Source organism: Orcinus orca, chromosome 4 (genome assembly GCF_937001465.1).
Source record: "Orcinus orca chromosome 4, mOrcOrc1.1, whole genome shotgun sequence".
NCBI classification, from domain to species: domain Eukaryota; kingdom Metazoa; phylum Chordata; class Mammalia; order Artiodactyla; family Delphinidae; genus Orcinus; species Orcinus orca.
Window position 1 is genome coordinate 34,104,247 of NC_064562.1, and position 13,275 is coordinate 34,117,521.

Consider the following 13,275-nt stretch of genomic DNA (forward strand, 5'->3'; position numbering starts at 1 on the left):
TGTGTAATTAACATGCCATCCATAAATTTTTTCTAAGACTTATTTTTTGAGTATTTTTAGGTTCACAGCAAAATTGAGAGGAAGGCACAGTATTTCTCCTATACTTCCTGCCCCCACACATGCATAACTTCCCCTGTTATCAACATCATTTACCATCGTACATTTGTTACAGTTGACAAACCTGCGTGGACACATCATAATCACACTAAGTCCATAATTTACATTAGTATTCACTCTTAGTGTTGTACATTCTATGGGTTTGGACAAAAATGTGTAATGACACGGATCCATCATTACGGTGTCATTATGGTATCATACACCATATTTTCACTGCCCCAAGAATCCTCTGCGCTTCTCCACCTATTCACCCCTTCCTCTCCCCCTGCTGTAAACTTTTTTCCAAATCTCATATTACTTCATTAAGAAATGTCCCCAGACATTGAATAGAAAAAGAGACTTGTCTAGTTTTAGGCTTTTTATGTGTGTTCTCAAATCGCCTTCAGGAAAGGCTATTATACCCAAATTCGTTTCTCAGAACTATTTTCATTTTTAGAATTCTTTGACATTTCATTTCAGTTTGTACTTCTTTATACATGAGGTTGAATGTTTTGCATTTGGTGTAGACTTTATTATTTTATTTATTAAATCTTTAAATATTTAATAGATTTTATTAAATTGGGGGATCTGCTCTAGGGAAAATTAAAATGGACTTTAAAATATGGATAATTTCTTGGTATAGTTTTACTTGATAGAAAGTAAGAATGGTCTATAATTTCAGACATTTGTGAAATATGACTTTGTATTTTTACATGCTATTTTAAAAACTCTTTTCTGATTTTTAATCTTACCCCTAACCATAACATCCAATATATTTATTTATTTATTGTTTAATTTTATATAGTAGTTTTGTTTTAGTTTCCTTAGCAAGAAAGGTAATACATGTTCATTGTCGGAAAAAAATACGAAAAATAAGCAAGAGGAAGGAAATAAAAATTGCCTCTTAACCTTAATTCAAGATAACTACTGTCACATAAGTGCATACTGTCTTTTAACTTACTTTTCTATATAATACATTTTGGATGTATATATATCCAGGCCATTAAATATTTTATAATGTAAATTTAATGAATGCATTGTACATCATTACAAAAAAAGTACTTTTGAGTCCCGTTATTGTACTGATTTCCAGGGTTTTGCTGTTGAAAACAGTGCTTTGACAAGCATCCTTATACATATCCATCATTATTTTCTTTAGCTGAATTTATAAAAGTGAAATTTCTGCATAAGAGATATGCATAAACCTAAGGTTTTAGGTACATATTGCCACGTTTTTCCACCCATGTTGAGAGTACCCATTTCCCTGAATCCTTTATTACAATTTTTAGTGTTTTAAATTTGGTAGTCGAGAGATCGTATCTCATGCTTTATTTTGCATTTCTTCAATTATTAGTGGGTTTGAACATTTTTCTTGTTTATTGACGATATTATTACAAATATCATACATTTTAAAAAATATTTATTTATTTTATTTATTTTTTTGGCTGTGTCGGGTCTTAGTTGCAGCATGTGGGCTCTTTGTTGTGGTGCATGGGCTTCTCTCTAGTGTGGCGTGCAGGTTTTCTCTCTCTAGTTGTGGTGCGTGGGCTTCAGGGCGCATGGGCTCTAGTTTGCAGCACGCAGGCTCTCTAGTTGAGGCACGCGAACTCAGTAGTTGTGGCACGGGCTTAGTTGCCCCTGGCATGTGGGATCTTAGTTCCCCAACCAGGGATTGAACCTGTGTCCCCCCTGCATTGGAAGGCGGATTCTTTACCACTGGACCACCAGGGAAGTCCCTGACCATACATATTTTATAGATGCCCATTGATCTATTTTATTTTTCTGTTGGGAGTATTTGTCTTCTTTTGTTATTATTTTTAAAAGCTCCTTATTTATTAACTTATTGACTCAATCTATAATATTTATTGCAAGTGTTTCCCCAGTTATTGACCTTTTAATTTGATTTATGATGTGTCTTAATATGAAGTCTTTAAAAAATTATCTCTCCTAGCTGCTATGTCAGTAAAAGAAGTCCTTCAAAGCTTGGTTGATGATGGTATGGTTGACTGTGAGAGAATTGGAACATCTAATTATTATTGGGCTTTTCCAAGTAAAGCTCTTCACGCCAGGAAACGTAAGCTGGAGGTTCTGGAATCTCAGGTACACCACCACAATTTTTTTTTTTTAATATTTATTTATTTATTTGGCTGCGTCAGGTCTTAGTTGCAGCATGAGGAATCTTTAGTTACGGCATGTGGGATCTAGTTCCCTGACCAGGGATTGAACCCAGGCCCCCTGCATTGGGACCGTGGAGTCTTAACCGCTGACCACCAGGGAAGTCCTACCACCACCACAATTTAAAATAATAGATTTGCTTTGTAAGAAAGAAATTTGTTTTACTTAATCCTCTTTTCATTTAGTGGCTTCCGTTAAATTTTTAACATGCATTGTGGTACCATGACAATAACCCCATAAACAAGGTGGCTACTAAGTGACTAATGGATAGGATACACTGGACAAAGGGATGACTCACGTCCCATGTGGTATGAAGCAGGAAGGTGCAACATTTCATCATGCTGCTCAGAATGGCATGCAATTTAAAACTTATGAATTGTTTATTTCTGGAATTTTCCATCTAATATTCTCAGACTGTGATTGACCACAGGTAACTGAAACCATGGAATATGAAACCACAGATATGAGGGGACTACTATATAGGCAAGGAATGAAACTTTAGGGAAAGGGGCTGTGGACTTGTTTTGGGGTGAAGGGAGAAAGAATCCCGATTTTTCTGGAAGATGACAAGAACAGGAAAAGTTAAACAACAATAGTAAAGTAAATTCATTTCTCTCTGTTTAGAGGTTATGTGAGATTGTGTTTCTTCACAGGAAAATCCTCCTGAAACACCACTTTTTAAAATGATGCTCCTGGGTTTAAGAAGGTTCAACTTTATGGGGAGCCTTCTTTCAGTCAGTGTTCTTAATTACAAGCAACACAAACTAACTCTGGCTGACATTAGCAGAAAAGAAATTTATTGAAAGATATAAGATAGACTTCCAGAATCATGGGGAAGGGTGGACACACAGTTCTAAAAGTAGGCAGGAACTGAGGGAGGATACACAGCCAGACCACAGCCAGAACACACCATGAAGCCTTTCTGGTGAGGATACTGGTGCCTCAAACACTGCACCGAACTCTGTTGACATTGCTGACCTCAGAAGATAACTCCACTGGCACTCCTGGCTGAAGAACCAGGTGTTGCTGCCACCAAAATAAAACAAACAAACAAAAAACCACCAAGAAACTTCTGTACCAGCTCACAATTCTGGAGGTACATGAGACTGGCCAAGCCTCGACCATGTGCCCACACTCTAGTTATCAGGGGAACTGGGGAAGTAAATAATTGGGGTTTCTAGTTTCTATGGTGGGAGGTAGCTGCCTCCTTTTGGTGCCTGCAATTCGCCAAAGTAGGAAGGGGGTTTGGATCCTCCCATGATAGATACATACCCACAAAATAAATCAAGTGAAAAAGAACACAGGATTTGAAGTCAAAATAACAACAACAGATTTATTGGAACTTACTTTCCTCGGTGTGCCAGATACTGTTCTAGGCATTTGGAATCCATTAGCGAACAAAGAATGGAAGCAGGAAACCAGGTAGTTAAGTTCTTGGAATCATCCAGCTATGAAGTAATGGTGGTTTGAACCAAGGCCATAGCAGCCCACCTACACCCCCTCAGCCCTAGGCAACCACCAGTTTACTTTCTGTGTCTGTAGATTTCCTTGTTCTGGACATTTCATATGAATGGAATCACATAATATGAGTCTTTCTTGACTTGTTTCTTTCATTTAGCATAATGTTTTCATGGTTAATCCATGCTGTAATATGTATCTGTATTTCATTCCTTTTTACGGCCAAATAATATTCCATTGTTTGGATATACCACATTTTGTTTGTCTCCTCATCAGTTGATGGCCATTTATGTTATTTCCACCTTTTGACTGCTATGAATAATGCTGCTATAAAATTTCATGTACAAGTTTTTATGTGGACATATGTTTTTATTTCTCTTGGGAATTTCTGGGTCATATGATAACATTATATTTCATTGATTGAAGAACTTCCAGACTGTTTTCTAAAGTAGCTGCACCATTTTGCATTCCCACCAGTAGTGTATGAGGCTTCCAGTTTCATCACATCCTCACCAAAACTTGTTGTTACCTGACTTTTTGATTCCAGCCATCCTAGTGGGTTTGAAGTGGTATCTCATTATGGTTATGACTTTCATTTCCCTTATGACTAATCATGAGCATCTTTTCATATGTTTACTGGCCATTTGTATATCTTCCTTAGAGAAATGCCCATTCAGATCCTTTGCCCATGTCTCATCTCTTAAACATGATGCTGCATTTTTAAAATTATTATTAGAGTATTGTTGATTTATAATGTTGTGTTAGTTTTAGGTGTACAGCAAAGTGAATCAGTTATATATGTGTGTGTGTGTGTTTGTGTGTGTGTGTGTGTGTGTGTGTATTCTTTTTCAGATTCTTTTCCATTACAGTTTATTATAAGATATTGAATATAGTTCCCTGTGCTATACAGTAGGAGCTTGTTGCATATCTATGATGATGCATTTTGTTTCCTTGCTAGGAAACAACATGCATATTCATCACTCAGGATTTTTTTTAAACTTAGTTATGCAATTAAAAACTTTATACAGGGTAATTTATTTTTAGGCCTTGTTACATTTTCCTGTCTTCATGACTTTTTGTTCTTGCTTTTATCCCCCTTGAGACTTCCCTCGTCTTTCCTTTCTACCTAGCCAGTTCTAAACATCTCCCCTCAGAAACCTTCTCAAGCTCCCATAGCTTACTGTGTTCTTGCCCTTCTATAAACTCCTGCAATATTTTTGGTTTTACCATAAATAAAATGTATGACTTTAGCAAATACTGCTGGTTGCCTGTCTAATAAACATTGCCCCCTTCTTCATTACTAACAAAACATTTACTATGCTGAGGGAGCAGTGTGTCTTGCTAAAACATGTTTATCTTCCCAGATTCCCTTGCATCTAAGAATGGCAGTGGGAAACACTTTTGATGAATGAGATGTAAGTGGAAGACTAGCTTGAGGTTTCTGAGAAAATGTTCACTTTCCTGATAAAGGCAAAACCCCTTCTTCTTATCTGTGATATGGACATGAGATCATATTGTGACCCTAAGGTAACAAGTGTTAGGATGAAGACATTCCCTAAGAATGGCCGGGCCTGGATTAAACGAGCTTGGGTCTCTGGTGGCATTTTGACACACTGCACTAGCCTTAGACTGCCTTACCTCTGGACTTCAAATTGCATAAGAAAATTAAGCCCCCATTTAATGTAGTTTTAGTCAAATACTCTCTTTGTATTCTAAAAGTATATATCCAAAATGGCTAAATTTGCTTTGAAGACTTTTTTTATATAAATGTGACTTAGATCTTGTATTAGTTATCTATTGCTGGAACAGAACTGCATACCCCAAAACTTCATGGCTTAAAGAAACAAACATTTGTATCTCACAGTTTCTGTGGATCAGGTTTAGTTAGGCTCAAAGTCTCACGTGAGGCTGTAGTTTAGTTAGGCTCAGAGTCTCACATGAGGCTGTAGTCAAACTGTTGGCCAGGGCTGCATTCTCATCAGAAGGCTCATCTGGGAGAAGATTTACTTCTGAACTCAATCTTAATGGTTATTGAATTTAGTTCCCTACAGGCTATGGGGCTGAGATCTTCAGTTCCTGGAAGGCTATTGGACTGATGGCCTTAATTCCTTGATAGCTTTTAGCCAGCTGCCTCCCTCGTTCCTTATATCATGGGCTTCTCCATAGGACAGCTCACAATGTGGCAGCTGCCTTTCCTCAGAGGAAATGTGTGTGGAGAGTCCAAGACAGAAGCCACAGGGGTTTTTGTATCTTAATCTTGGAAATGACATCCCATCACCTCTGCCTCATTCCATTCCCTAGCAACAAATCATTAAATTTCATATTCAAGGAAAGATTATACATGGGCATAAATACCAAGAGGCAAGGATCATTGGGACCATCTTAGAGGATACATATCACAGATTTTTCATTCTTTTTACTTCCCAAATGTATAAATCTTATCTTTTTGATTATTTTTTTAAAAAAAGCTTTATTGAGGATTAATTGACATACCCAAGTTGCTCATATTTAAAGTTTATATACTGATAAGTTCTTTTTGTTTTTTGTGTGTTTTTTTGTGGTATACGGGCCTCTCACTGCTGTGGCCTCTCCCGTTGCGGAGCACAGGCTCCAGATGCTCAGGCTCAGCGGCCATGGCTCATGGGACCAGCCGCTCCGTGGCATGTGGGATCTTCCCGGACTGGGGCACGAACCCATGTCCACTGCATTGGCAGGCGGACTCTCAACCACTGCGCCATCAGGGAAGCCCTATACTGATAAGTTTTGACATATATATACATCCATGGAACCATCACCACCATCAAGATAAGGAGCATACCCATCACCCCTAAAATTTTCTCCATTCCCCTTTTTAATCTTTGTCTCCTGCCCACCACCCTCCCCCACCCCCCAACACACACACACACACACACACACACACACACTGCTTCCCTTGCCCCCATCCCCAGGCAACCACTGATTTGCCTTCTGCCATTATACATTAGTTTATATTTCCTAGAATTTTATATTAAGGGAATCATGCATTATATACTCTATTTCCTGGCTTCTTATACTTAGCATAACTGAGATGTATCCATGTTGCTGTATATATTACTCATGCATTTTTATTGCTGAATGGTATTTCATTGTATAGATATACAACAGTTGTTTACCTGTTGATGGACATTTGGGGGTTTTGTTTGTTTTAGTTTGGAGTTATTATAAAGAAAGCTTCTATGAATATTCATATATGCCTTTGTATGAACATATCTTTTAGTTTATATTGTGTAAATACCTAGGGACAGAATGGCTGGATCATATGGTAGTTGTATGTATAAATTTTTAAGAGATTGCCAAGACTGTTTTCCAAAGCGCCTGTGCTATTTTAGGTTCCTGCCAACAGTGTATGAGAGTTCTGATCTCTCCACATCCTCATTAATACTTGGTATGATACCCATTCTAATAAGTATGTAATGATATCTTGTGGTTTTAGTTTCCATTTCCCCGGTGACTAACAATGTTGAGTATTTTGCATGTGTTTGTTTGTCATCCATATATCTTCATTGATGAAGTGTCTGTATACAGATCTTTTGCCTTTTTAAAAATCTGTATGTTTGTTTTTATTATTAAGTTTCGATAGTTCTTTGCACATCCTGGGTACAGATCCTTTATCAGATAAATGCTTTCCAAATGTTTTCTTCCAGTCAGTGATTCGTTTTTTTTTTGTTTTATTAACTGTGTTTAGGAGAGTTGAAGTTTTAAGTTTTTAGGGAAGTCCAGTTTATTAACTTGTTTCTTTATGGTTGGTGTTTCTGGTATTGTTTCTTACCTTCTTCCAGACAGTTATTCATGCCTGAAACTAGCCATAACAGGTGCTGATTAAGCATTTCTTTTTTGACTTTGTAAACCAGAGATAATCTGGCCAAATGTACGCTTTTCATTTCTTCGCCTCTGGATTTAACATAATCTCTATTTAGCAAGTGAAGGAGTTTGGCATAAAAAGTAAGCAAGAGGTTCTTGCTAGTGTAGTGAATCTATTTTTAATAAGTGAACTTACTATCATTGTTTATTTATTCTGAATGAGGGATAAGATGTTCTAATTAGTTGCTGTCAATAAACTCCTTTCCCTACTGGTCTGAGAGTTGGCTTCCAGTGTGTTTGGTGACATACTCCTATCCTTGCAGCCCCATGTACAAGCTGGAGGTCAAAGGTTAATCTCACACACTAGCTCAGAAGTCACAGTTCAAGTCATAGGCAGTAGGTCCTATACCTTCTGTTCTCAGCACTGCAGAGTGAGATTTTGATATGTCATTCATAAAAGATTGATATCACTTGGTATTTGCTATAAATATTAAAACACACACACACACACACACACACACACACAAAAACTCAGTACTGAGAAGCAAGAAGAACTACAATCCTGCAGCCTGTGGAACAAAAACCAGATTCAAAGAAAGATAGACAAGATGAAAAGGCAGAGGGCTATGTACCACATGAAGGAATGAGATAAAACCCCAGAAAAGCAACTAAATGAAGTGGAGATAGGAAACCTTCCAGAAAAAGAATTCAGAAAAATGATAGTGAAGATGATCCAGGACCTTGGAAAAGGAATGGAGGCAGAGATTGAGAAGATGCAAGAAATGTTTAACAAAGACCTAGAAGAATTAAAAAACAAACAGAGATGAACAATACAATAACTGAAATGAAAACTACAGTAGAAGGAATCAATAGCAGAATAACTGAGGCAGAAGAACGGATAAGTGACCTGGAAGACAGAATAATGGAAATCACTGCTGCGGAACAGAATAAAAAAAAAGAATGAAAGAAATGAAGACAGCCTAAGAGACCTATGGGACAACATTAAATGCAGCAACATTCGCATTATAGGGGTCCCAGAAGGAGAAGAGAGAGAGAAAGGACCCGAGAAAATCTTTGAAGAGATTATAGTCGAAAACTTCCTTAACGTGGGAAAGGAAAGAGCCACCCAAGTCCAGGAAGCACAGAGAGTCCCATGCAGGATAAACCCAAGGAGAAACATGCTGAGACACATAGGAATCAAATTGGCAAAAATTAAAGACAAAGAAAAATTATTGAAAGCAGCAAGGGAAAAACAACAAATAACATACAAGGGAACTCCCATAAGGTTAACAACTGATTTCTCAGCAGAAATTCTACAAGCCAGAAGGGAGTGGCATGATATACTTAAAGTGATGAAAGGGAAGAACCTACAACCAAGATTACTCTACCCGGCAAGGATCTCATTCAGATTTGATGAAGAAATCAAAAGCTTTACAGACAAGCAAAAGCTAAGAGAATTCAGCACCACCAAACCAGCTCTACAACAAATGCTAAAGGAACTTCTCTAAGTGGGAAACACAAGAGAAGAAAAGGACCTACAAAAAAACCCCAAAACAATTAAGAAAATGGTCATAGGAACATACATATCGATAATTACCTTAAACATGAATGGATTAAATGCTCCAACCAAAAGACACAGGCTTGCTGAATGGATACAAAAACAAGACCCATATATATGCTGTCTACAAGAGACCCACTTCAGATCTAGAGACACATACAGACTGAAAGTGAGGGTATGGAAAAAGGTATTCCATGCAAATGGAAATCAAAAGAATGCTGGAGTAGCAATACTCGTATCAGATAAAACAGACTTTAAAATAAACAGTGTTACAACAGACAAGGAAGGCCACTACATGATGATCAAGGGATCAATCCAGGAAGAAGATATAATAATTATAAATATATATGCACATAGGAGCACCTCAATACATAAGGCAACTGCTAACAGCTATAAAACAGGAAATCAACAGTAACACAATAATAGTGGGGGAATTTAACACCTCACTTACACCAATGGACAGATCATCCCGAAAGAAAATTAATAAGGAAACACAAGCTTTAAATGACACAATAGACCTGATAGATTTAATTGATATTTATAGGACATTCTATCCAAAAACAGCAGATTACACTTTCTTCTCAAGTGTGCACAGAACATTCTCCAGGATAGATCACATCTTGGGTGACAAATCAAGCCTCAGTAAATTTAAGAAAATTGAATCATATCAAGCATGTTTTCTGACCACAACACTATGAGATTAGAAGTGAATTACAGGGGAAAAAAACATGAAAAACACAAACACATGGAGGCTAAACAATACGTTACTGAATAACCAAGAGATCACTGAAGAAATCAAAGAGGAAATCAAAAAATACCTAGAGAAAAATGACAATGAAAACACAATGATCCAAAATCTATGGGATGTAGCAAAAGAGGGAAGTTTATAGCTATACAAGCCTACCTCAAGAAACAAGAAAAATCTCAAATAAACAATCTAACCTTACACCTAAAGGAACTAGACTAAGAAGAACAAACAAAACCCAAAGTTAGCAGAAGGAAAGAAATCATAAAGATCAGAGCAGAAATAAATGAAATAGAAACAAAGAAAACAATAACAAAGATCAATAAAACTAAAAGCTGGTTCTTTGAGAAGATAAACAAAATTGATAAACCGTTAGCCACACTCATCAAGAAAAAGAGGGAGAGGACTCAATAAAATTAGAAATGATAAAGGAGAAGTTAACAACAGACGCTTCAGAGATACAAAGCATCCTAAGAGACTACTACAAGCAACTCTATGCCAATAAAATGGACAACCTGGAAGAAATGGACAAATTCTTAGAAAGGTATAACCTTCCAAGAATGAACCAGGAAGAAATAGAAAATATGGACAGACAAATCACAAGTAATGAAATTGAAACTGTGATTAAAAATCTTCCAATAAATAAAAGTCCAGGACCAGATGGCTTCACAGGTGAATTCTATCAAACATTTAGAGAAGAGCTAACAACTATCCTTCTCAAACTCTTCCAAAAAATTCCAAAGGAAGGGACACTCCCAAACTCATTCTATGAGGCCACCATCACCCTGAGACCAAAACCAGACAAAGCTACTACAAAAAAAGAAAATTACAGACCAATATCTCTGATGAATATAGATGCAAAAATCCTCAACAAAATACTAGCAAACACAATCCAACAACACATTAAAAGGATCATATACCATGATAATGTGAGATTTACCCCAGGGATGCAAGGATTCTTCAATATATGCAAATCAATCAATGTGATACACCATATTAGCAAATTGAAGAAAAGAAACCATATGATCATCTCAATAGATGCAGAAAAAGCTTTTGACAAAATTCAACACCCATTTATGCTACAAATTCTCCAGAAAGTGGGAATAGGGGGAACGTACCTCAACATAGTAAAGGCCATATATGACACACCCACAGCAAACATCATTCTCAATGGTGAAAACTGAAAGCATTTCCTCTACGATCAGGAACAAGACAAGGATGTCCACTCTCACCACTCTTATTCAACGTAGTTTTGGAAGTCCTAGCCACAGAAATCAGAGAAGAAAAAGAAATAAAAGGAATACAAATTGGAAAAGAAGAAGTAAAACTGTCACTGTTTGCAGATGACATGGTACTATACATAGAGAATCCGAAAGATGCCACCAGAGAACTACTAGAGCTAATCAATGAATTTGCTAAAGTTGCAGGATACAAAATTAATGCACAGAAATCTCTTGCATTTCTATACACTGATGATGAAAAATCTAAAAGAGAAATTAAGGAAACACTTCCATATACCATTGCAACAGAAAGAATAAAATACCTAGGAATAAACCTACCCTAGGAGACAAAAGACCTGTATGCAGGAAACTATAAGACACTGATGAAAGAAATTAAAGATGATACAAATAGATGGAGAGATATACCATGTTCTTGGATTGGAAGAATCAATATTGTGAAAATGAGTATACTACTCAAAGCAATCTACAGATTCAGTGCAATCCCTATCAAATTACCAATGGCATTTTTTACAGAACTAACACAAAAAATCTTAAAATTTGTATGGAGGCACAAAAGACCCCGAATAGCCAAAGCAGTCTTGAGGGAAAAAAACGGATGGAGGAATCAGGCTCCCTGACTTCAGACTATACTACAAAGCTACAGTAATCAAGACAATATGGTCCTGGCACAAAAACAGGAACATAGATAAATGCAACAAGATAGGAAGTCCAGAGATAAACCCATGCACCTATGGTCAACTCATCTATGGCAAAGGAGGCAAGGATATAGAATGGAGAAAAGACAGTCTCTTCAATAAGTGGTGCTGGGAAAACTGGACGGCTACATATAAAAGAATGAAATTAGAACACTCCCTAACACCATACACAAAAATAAACCCAAAATGGATTCAAGATGTAAATGTAAGGCCGGACACTATAAAATTCTTAGAGGAAAACATAGGAAGAACACTCTTTGACATAAACCACAGCAAGATCTTTTTGATCCACTTCCTAGAGTAATGGAAATAAAAACAAAAACAAATGGGACCTAATGAAACTTCAAAGCTTTTGCACAGCAAAGGAAACCATAAACAAGACAAAAAGACAACCCTCAGAATGGGAGAAAATATTTGCAAATGAATCAACAGACAAAGGATTAATCTCCAAAATATATTAACAGCTCACGCAGCTCAATATTAAAAAAACAAACAACCCAATCCAAAAATGGGCAGAAGACCTAAATAGACATTTCTCCAAAGAAGACATACAGGTGGCCAAGAAGCACATGAAAAGCTGCTCAACATCACTAATTATTAGAGAAATGCAAATCAAAACTACAATGAAAAAAAAAAACTATAATGAGGTATCACCTCACACCAGTTTGAATGGGCATCATCAGAAAATCTGAAAACAACAAATGCTGGAGAGGGTGTGGAGGAAAGGGAACCCTCTTGCACTGTTGGTGGGAATGTAAATTGATACAGCCACTATAAAGAAGAGTATGGAGGTTCCTTCACAAAGTAAAAATAGAATTACCATATGATCCAGCAATCCCACTACTGGGCATATATCCAGAGAAAACCATAATTCAAAAAGACACATGCACCCCAGTGTTCACTGCAGCCAGGTCATGGAAGCAACCTAAATGCCCATCGATAGATGAATGGATAAAGAAGTTGTGGGACATATATACAATGGAATATTACTCAGCCATAAAAAGTAACGAAATTTGGTCATTTGTTGAGATGTGGATAGATCTAGAGACTGTTATGCAGAGTGAAGTAAGTCAGAAAGAGAAAAGCAGATATCGTATATTAATGCATATATGTGGAACCTAGAAAAATGGTACAGATGAACCAGTTTGCAGGGCAGAAATTGAGACACAGATGTAGAGAAGAAATGTATGGACACCAAGGGGGGAGAGTGACGGGGGTGGTGGTGGTGGTGGTGTGCTGAATTGGGCGATTGGGATTGACATGTATACACTGATGTGTATAAAATGGATGACTAATAAGGACCTGCTGTATAAAAAATAAAATAAAATTCAAAAATTAAAAAAGAAACTCAGTACCATTTCACCAACCTAAACCTACTTTATTCTCTCACTGAAATTTAAGAGGGAATGTCAGTATCATACTATGCCCCTCAACCATGGCTTTGAAGGGCGCTCATCATTTTAGAGA

The 13,275-nt window shown here is 37.0% G+C and overlaps 1 protein-coding gene across 1 annotated transcript in view; it reads left to right on the forward strand.

Moving 5' to 3' along the window:
- Nucleotides 1-13,275, forward strand: part of MND1 (meiotic nuclear divisions 1) — an 84,953-nt gene that overhangs the window by 16,277 nt on the left and 55,401 nt on the right. Inside the window, exon 4 of the mRNA XM_004263640.3 lies at nucleotides 2,048-2,196. Within this exon, the coding sequence (XP_004263688.1) occupies nucleotides 2,048-2,196 (149 nt within the window). The remainder of the gene's footprint in view (nucleotides 1-2,047; nucleotides 2,197-13,275) is intronic.